A 9,058-nucleotide genomic window follows, 5' to 3' on the forward strand; every position below is an offset into this window, starting at 1 on the left:
GACTCTTCACTTAGTACGGCAGAGGTTTTTCTGGTCTGGAATGGACACAGATGTCAAAAAGTATGCTTCACACTGTAAACGCTGTGTCGTTGGAAAGACTCTGGAACCTGAAGCCCAAAGGAAGCAGGCGAGAGAGTATAACAAGAGATCTAGAGGTGTGTCTTTAGAAATCGGAGACCATGTCCTTCTGGTAAACAAAAAAGAGAGAGGAAAACAAAAGTTAGCTGATGTGTGGGACTCTGTAGTTCATGTGCAAACTTGGAAAGACCCAACAGTGCACATCTATAGGGTAGAAGACCCAGCTACAAAGAAAAGTAGAGTCTTCTCTTACCTGTCAACTTCCTTCCCTTGGAGAAACCAGAATCCAACACTACAGTGTTCTCCACAATTTCTGAGGAAGAAACAGATGAGGTGAAAGACCAAAAGCACAAGTCTCTGTTCAGTTCTGAAAGAGGATCTAGGTGTGGCAGGGTTGCCGCTTGGATATTGGAGAGCCGAGGCCCAAAAGAATCTCAACCTGTTAAGACACATTCTGTTCAGGGACAAAGCACTAGACAAGCCACAGCGTTTGACACATTGGCTTCAACAGATTACACAAGAGACCATGACTCTTCAATAGTAAATGGTAGAAGCAACCACAGTGAATTTTCTTGTGGCAGTTGTGGTATTGATGATGTCAGTCTAAATGGCCAGAATACAGATGATGGGAGCAGTGTGACTAATTCAGACTCAACTGCAATGAGTATTGATGAAGAAACCGACCGACTCTCTCAGTTCTACATGTGACTGAAGAGAGTTGGGTTGGTTTCGTTGCATCTCTGTACAACGGGCAATACAAATGTAAAAAGAGTTAAAAACATTAGTTTGAAAAACTAATCAAAGTTAAAAAACATCAAAGTTAGAAGTGTTAGAAAGATGGATTGAGTGTATATTTTTGATTTTCTGTGAGAAGTTAGATGCATTTCAAGTTTTAGAAGTTTTAATTTATTTGTTTAATGTTGCCGCCCGCATGGAAATTTAGAGTGCAAGTCTTTCCTTTTAATATTTGTTTTACATACAAAATTTTGGTGGATTGTGTCTGTAGAAATATTATGTTGTTTATTTGCCTTTAATTGAGTATGTGTGTTTTTTATTTAAATCGTGTATTGTGTATATTTAACCAACTGAGACCCAGATTTTGAGTTTGTAGTCACTGTGTTAATGGAGGACAGGATTAATCTGTTTGTCTCACATCCTTCAGACAGACTGTTGGTGAGAGGATGTGTGTGTGATCCTGTGTCTTTTGGTTATTAAACTGCAGACTTGATTCACCAAAGAGCCTGGAGTCGGTGTGTCATTTGTGGTGCTGGGTGAAATCCGCTACGTGTGTGAGTCAGGTTGGTCAACATTCATGGATTACACAATGAGTTTCCATCTTGTTACCTTGGAATTGTGTGACACATTTGTGTGTGTCTGTGTCTGTGTCTGTGTGTGAGAGAGAGTGTGTGTGTGTATGTGCCTGTGTGTGTGTCTACTGTATGTATGTGAGAGAGAGTGTGTGTGTTTGTGAGAGCGAGAGAGAGAGAGAGAGTGTGTGTGTGAGAGCGCGAGAGAGAGAGAGAGAGAGTGTGTGTGTGTGTGAGAGCGCGCGCGCGAGAGAGTGTGTGTGTGTGTGTGTGGATGTGCCTGTGTGTGAATGTGTGCGTGTGTGTATTTGTATGTGTGAGTGTCAGGTTGGCCAACATTCTTGGAAAAATACACAATGAGTTTCCATCTTCTTACCTTGGAATTGTGAGACACATTTGTGTGTGTGTGCCTTTATGTGTGAGTGTGTGTATGTGTGGGTGAGTGTATGTACCCGTGTGTGAGAGTGTTTGTATGTGTGAGCATCAGGTTGGCCAACATTCATTCATTGATTCATTCATTCATTTTCTACCACTTATCCGAACTTCTCGGGTCACGGGAGCCTGTGCCTATCTCAGGCGTCATTGAGCATCGAGGCAGGATACACCCTGGACAGAGTGCCAACCCATCGCAGGGCACACACTCACACGCTCACACACTACGGACAATTTTTACAGAGATGCCAATCAACCTACCATGCATGTCTTTGGACTGGGGGAGGAAACCGGAGTACCCAGAGGAAACCCCTGAGGCACAATCATCCTTGCAATGTTCCCATTAAAGATTCCACAACTTTACTAGCTTCTGGGCTTAAATCAGTATTAAAGCAGCTTGATCACGGCTCTGGTCGTCCTCGTGGGGAGATGTGTTTTTATTTTTTTGCCATTTTCACCAAAGATGATAAATAAGGTGCATTTATTGAGAATAGTGACTGATAATCAGTTTAAATTGAATTCAGAAGTTTTCAGTTAAAAACACACAATTCAGAAGCCCACTGAATAAAATGGATTTTAATATAAAGAATATTTACTTCACTGGTTTCAAACACTATACTGTGAAGCAGTAAACAACATGGTGGAGAAAAAATTCTAAAAATTTATATCTTATAAATATTAATTAATTTATATATATTTTTTATATATATATATATATATATATATATATATATATATATATATATATATATATAATTCCGTAATTTGTTATATAATATATATATATATATATATATATATATATATATATATATATATATATATATATATATTGTTAAAAAGTTCCCTTTTTGTCAAACGCCAGTTTACATCATATTCCCTTTTTATGAAATGCCAGTTTACCTCAGGTAGGCTTTTTATTAAACACCAGTTTACCTCAGGTTCCTTTTTTATTAAACACCAGTTTACCTCAGGTTCCCTTTTTATTAAACACCAGTTTACCTCAGGTTCCCTTTTTATTAATCTTAGACTCCCTGTCTACGTCCAAGAGCAGTTCCTCCAGATGTCTCATTTTGTCCTCCACGTTCATCAGATTGGACTCCTGATCCTGGAAGTTTATCATCCACAATGTTGGGGCTTTATTTACTTTTTACACACAAGTTCAGATACTTGTATAAAACATTTGGGGATACGTACAATGGATAAAGTCTTGCTAAAGAAACATGAAGAAACACACACATGCAGATACACTGCGAGCACAAACACTTTGTGTGACCAAATCATCAATCATACAAACAGCCTGAGATTACCTGTGGACAGGTGTAACATGTCTCCATAGAGCGTCTTAACAATAACTAACACATAAAAACACAGAAAACCTTACAGGCTTACAGGCTCATCTCAGAACAACATTGTCACATGATCACAAATATTTAGCACAAAATAGCAGAAAGATTTTTATCGGATTCCACTGAATTAACTCGGTGCATTAGAGAGATAAAAGACTGGATGAGCTGCAATTTTCTGTTGTTAAACTCTGATAAGACAGCAATACTACTTATAGGTCCAAAAACCAGTGCACAGAAACTCTCACAACTTATCTTCCATTTAGAGGGATGTACTGTTACTAGTAGCTCGACAGTGAAAGACCTGGTGTTTATTAGACAGTAACTTGTCTTTAAAATCATATCACCATATTACAAACACAGCCTTCTTCCACCTTAGAAACATTCAATTCAATTCAAGTTTATTTGTATAGCGCTTTTTACAATAGACATTGTCTCAAAGCAGCTTTACAGAACATAAACACAGAGCAGAAGGTAAACATAATTAATGATAAAGGAAATAACGAATAATAAAAGAAATAAGAATTAACAGAATAAAAATTCTAGATTATTATTAGATGTATATAGTTCACAGTGTGTATGTATTTATTCCCATTCATAAAAATGTGCAGGTCTGATGTACTGGTGCATGATATTATGGGATGTATTATGTGTACGCCTGACTAAAGAGATGAGTTTTTAATCTACATTTAAACTGGGAAAGTGTGTCTGAGCCCCGAACACTATCAGGAAGACTATTCCAAAGTTTGGGAGCTAAATAAGAAAACGCTCTACCACCTTTAGTAGACTTAGATATTCTGGGAACTAGCAGAAGTCCTGAGTTTTGTGATCTCAGAGAGCGTGAAGGATTGTAACGTGTTAGAAGACTAGTTAGATACATGGGAGCTAAACCATTAAGAGCCTTGTACGTAAGTAGCAGCAGTTTGTAATCAGTTCTAAACTTAACAGGTAGCCAGTGTAGAGATGATAAAATTGGGGTTATATGGTCATACTTTCTTGTCCTAGTGAGAACTCTGGCAGCTGCATTTTGGACTAACTGTAACCTATTTATTAAAGATGCAGGACAACCACCTAGTAATGCATTACAATAGTCCAGCCTAGAGGTCATGAAGGCATCAACTAGCTTCTCAGCATCAGATACAGTCAGGATGTTTCTCAGCCTGGTGAGATCACAAAACTCAGGGCTTCTGGTAGTTCCCAGAATATCTAAGTCTACTAAAGGTGGTAGAGCATTTTCTTATTTAGCTCCCAAACTCTGGAATAGTCTTCCTGATAGTGTTCGGGGCGCAGACACACTTTCCCAGTTTAAATGTAGATTAAAAACTCATCTCTTTAGTCAGGCGTACACATAATACATCCCATAATATCATGCACCAGTACATCAGACCAGCACATTTTTATGAACAGCAGATATGTTAATCCCTTTCCACTGCTTCTCTCTTTGTACCCATCCCGAGGCATCCAGACACTGTACCAGCTCCCAACGTCCTCTGTGGGACGAAGCCTTTGGACGTCCACTGAGCCGAGGCCGACTCTAAGAATCCTGAGACATCTCCAGTTAGACTTGGTGGTACTCAGGAGATCAGAAGTCCTTGAACCTCACACCAATACAACATTTAACTGACTGTATATTACAATCACACCCCCAGTGTCACCCATATGAGGATGGGTTCCCCCTTGAGTCCGGTTCCTCTCAAGGTTTCTTCCTTTACCAATTTAAGGGAGTTTTTCCCTGCCACTGCTGCCTGAGTCATCTCAGACTTGCTCATGGGGGATAAATACATACAGATTGGGAACTATATATATCTAATTATAATCTTGAATTTTTTATTCTGTCAATTCTTTAACTTTTATTATTCGTTATTTCCTTTATCATTAATTATGTTTACATTCTGCTCTATGTTTATGTTCTGTAAAGCTGCTTTGAGACAAAGTCTATTGTAAAAAGCGCTATACAAATAAACTTGAATTGAATTGAAAGCTGAAGTTTATGTTTCCAACCTAATCTACAGAGAATAAAGTTGATGAGTGGAAATGAGTTCTGACTTTAATGATCAGCATCATCTACATCAGTCTGCAGCATCAGCATCATTTACACGACGAGATTCTTTACATTAAAAACAAATCTCTCTCATGTTGTGTAACTTCGCTTTATCTTAAAAGTCTGAGCTCCTTTTCTCTATAAAGCCACACCTCATCTCTCTGTTACACAATAACACACTGAACCAGGAAGTTCATTTCATTCAGGTCATACAAAACTTATAGTTCTCTCTCTCTCTCTCTCTCTCTCTCTCTCTCTCTCTCTCTCTCTCTCTCTCTCTCTCTCTCTCTCTCTCTCTCTCTCTCTCTCTCTCTCAGTATTTCAGTAGATCAGGATCAGTTCAGCTGTCCAGTGTGTCTGGATCTCCTGAATGATCCAGTGACTCTCCATTGTGGTCACAGTTTCTGTAAGGTGTGTATTAATGCTCACTGGGATCAGGAGGATGTGAAGGGCATCTACAGCTGTCCTCAGTGTAGAGAGACTTTCACTCCAAGGCCTGTTCTACACAGGAACAACATGCTGGCTGAAGTGGTGGAGAAACTGAAGAAGACTGAACTCCAAGCTGCTTCTCCTGCTCACTGTTACACTGGACCTGGAGATGTGGAGTGTGATTTCTGCACAGGGAGAAAACACAAAGCCGTCAAGTCCTGTCTGGTTTGTCAGGCCTCCTATTGTGAAGATCATCTTAAACCTCACTATCAGTCTCCTGCCTTTAAGAAGCACAAGTTAGTTGAAGCCTGTGCAGAGCTCCAAGAGAAGATCTGCTCTGAACATGACAAACTGATGAAGATCTACTGTCGTACTGACCAAAGCTTCATCTGTTACTTGTGTATGATGGAAGAACACAAAGGTCATGATACAGTTTCAGCTAAAACAGAAAGAACTGAAAAACAGGTGAGAACTGGATATTATTATTCTTTTTTATGTCAATTTCTACAAATTCTATTTGTAATCTAATTTATTTGAGTTGCTGTGATTGGTTATAAGACTGTCATTCAGTGTGAAGTGAACTTATTAAAAGTCAAAGGTTCTTCTGGTATGAAGTGTGACACAGGTGAGACCAGTCAGTGTACTTTATACAGCCAACAGTGTAACAACATTCTTTCAGAATTTTATACCTAAAGGTTACAAAGAACATGTTAAAACTCTCGGCCTCAGAATGAGTTAAAGGAGGATCAGATAAAATCCCAGCAGAGGATCCAGGAGAAGCAGAAGAAGGTGCAGGAGCTGAAACAGACTGTGGACATTATTAAGGTGAGGAGGAAACTGAGAGATTCACATAAACACACACATTATAGAGTCACTGTGAGAGAAAGAGTTGATCTTTAAATGGATCTGTGTGTGTGTGTGTGTGTGTGTGTGTGTGTGTGTGTGTGTGTGTGTGTGTGTGTGTGTGTGTGTGTGTGTCTGTGTGTGTGTGTGTGTGTGTGTGTGTGTGTGTGTGCGTGTGTGTGTGTGTGTGTGTGCGTGTGTGTGTGTGTGTGTGTGCGTGTGTCTGTGTGTGTGTGTGTGTGTGTGTGTGTGTGTGTGTGTGTGTGTCCTTACAGATACGTTCACAGGCAGCAGTAGATGACAGTGAGAGGATCTTTACTGAGATGATCAGCTCCATGGAGAAAAAGCGCTCGGAGGTGACGGAGCTGATCAGAGCTCAGGAGAAAGGTGAAGTGAGTCGAGCTGAACGACTCCTGAATCAACTGGAGCAGGAGATTGCTGATCTTAAGAGGAGAGTCACTGAGCTGGAGCAGCTTTCACACACACACGATGACATCCACTTCCTCCAGGTAACACTCACTGTCTGATCTACAGAGGGCGCTGTTCCTCACAAAGTTTCCTCCTAAAAGCTCATTACAGCAACAAGAAATGTTCCTGTCTGAGATCACAAGTGTGTCTTTGTTCTGATTCAGTCTGAGATTCATTCGTTCCTCTCGTCCACTTTTCTCCTTCTCTATGATGTGTTTCCTCTCTGTAGAGTTTCCCGTCTCTCTGTGTTTCTCCTGGATGTGACGACTCACCCAGCTTCACTGTCAATCAACATCTCTCATTTGATGGAGTGAGGAAATCTCTCTCAGATCTGAAAAAACGAGTCGAACAAATCTGTGAGAAGAAATTCAACAAAATCAGACCACAAGGTGAACAAACAGACATTGTTTCTGTATCACAGTAAAAAGAGCCATAAAATTCATCTAACAGAAATAAGAAGTAAGCAGGAACAAGACTGCAGAAAATCACACAGTATTAGCATCAGTCTTGTAAATGACATCAAGATCAATTTAGCAGACAAACAAAGTACAAATCTTACATTTGTGGAGAAAATCGTAGCTGATGAATAAATTGAGATGGCGACGTCGTTGACGTCTGAAATAAACGTGAGGAAGCAAATTTTTCACATTCACACTTTAAACTGTTTCCACCTCATTTTTCTGTCTCCATTTTGTCTCTGTGTCTCCATTTTCTGTCCGTGTCTCGATTTTGTCTCTGTGTCTCCATTTTGTGTCCGTGTCTCCATTTTGTCTCTGTGTCTCCATTTTGTGTCCGTGTCTCCATTTTGTCTCTGTGTCTCCAAAGCTGCAGCAGTTCAGATGATTTTACCTTCAGAACCAAAGAGCAGAGAAGATTTTCTGCAGTGTAGGTTTTACACACACACACACACACACACACACACACACATTCAAATACACACACACACGCGCACACACGGGCACATAGAGAGAAACACAAATACACACACAGGCACACATACAGTGTTAAATTGTCTGTATTGTTGATCTAAATCTGACCCATGTTTATAGAGCTGCATTAGGAGGATAGAAACACAGACAGGTGTCTCACACACACTTATTATAAATCCTGTGATTAACATCTAACATGTGGACATTTTATTACTGTAGATTTCTGTTATCTGACTCTGGACCCAAACACAGCACATCATCAACTCATTCTGTCTGAGAAGAACAGAGTGGTGACACTGAGTAAGACACAACAGCAATACTCTGATCATCCAGAGAGATTTGACTACTGGCCTCAGGTGTTGTGTAAGGAGAGTGTGTGTGGACGCTGTTACTGGGAGGTGGAGAGGAGCAGTGATGTGTTAATATCAGTGTCATATATAGAGATCAGCAGGAAAAGACATGGTGATGAGTGTTTGTTTGGAGGCAACAGTCAGTCCTGGAGTCTGTGGTGTTCTTCTTCCTCTGTCGCTTTCTATCACAACAGCATTGAGACTGCGCTCCGAGGTCCATCATCCTCCAGAATAGGAGTGTATGTGGATCACAGTGCAGGAACTCTGTCCTTCTACAGCGTCTCTGACACCATGAGGCTCCTCCACAGAGTCCACACCACATTCACTCAGCCTCTATATGCTGGAGTCTGTGTGTGGAGTTATAACTCATCTGTGAGGTTTTGTGATCCAAAATAAAAAGTTAGTAAAAGTGTTTATAAAAACTATAAGTGAGGTGTGAGATTTAATTTGTCCCTGAGCTACACTGGACATTTTGTGTGCAGAAACTGGAACAGTAATGAATGCAGAATGTAGAAACAGACTATTTAACTGTATGCACTATTAGGATGGGTTTATTATAGTTGATATAAAAATGTTCAATGTCTCCTCAGAAATAATAAACTTTACTCAAACTGCTCTGTCTTTCTGTGCTGCTTGCTGGTGGAAACACAACCTACTGTGTGTAAAAGACTTTTACACCTAAATGTTGTCCTGTTGTTGAGTTAGTGTTGTTTTGTACCTGTACATATAATTTTGTTTATTTTCTTCTTATTTTAAATTTGTTGTCCGTTGTATTGTCTTCCTTCTCACAGCTGTATGTTAAGATGGAAGTGAAAGGTGTGCAGCTCGTGTAAGT

General features: G+C 39.9%; 1 protein-coding gene across 1 annotated transcript; it reads left to right on the forward strand.

The window, feature by feature from the left end:
• Nucleotides 1-5,522: 5,522 nt before the first annotated feature.
• On the forward strand, nt 5,523-8,837 carry LOC113637316 (E3 ubiquitin/ISG15 ligase TRIM25-like; the record flags this gene model as incomplete). The annotated part of the gene is made up of 6 exons (XM_047820451.1): nt 5,523-6,098; nt 6,363-6,458; nt 6,752-6,985; nt 7,174-7,305; nt 7,784-7,829; nt 8,093-8,837. Coding segments are annotated over 6 exons (1,611 nt in total), but the record flags the coding sequence as incomplete, so codon positions are not given.
• Nucleotides 8,838-9,058: the final 221 nt, after the last annotated feature.

Source organism: Tachysurus fulvidraco, chromosome 11 (assembly GCF_022655615.1).
Source record: "Tachysurus fulvidraco isolate hzauxx_2018 chromosome 11, HZAU_PFXX_2.0, whole genome shotgun sequence".
NCBI lineage: Eukaryota > Metazoa > Chordata > Actinopteri > Siluriformes > Bagridae > Tachysurus > Tachysurus fulvidraco.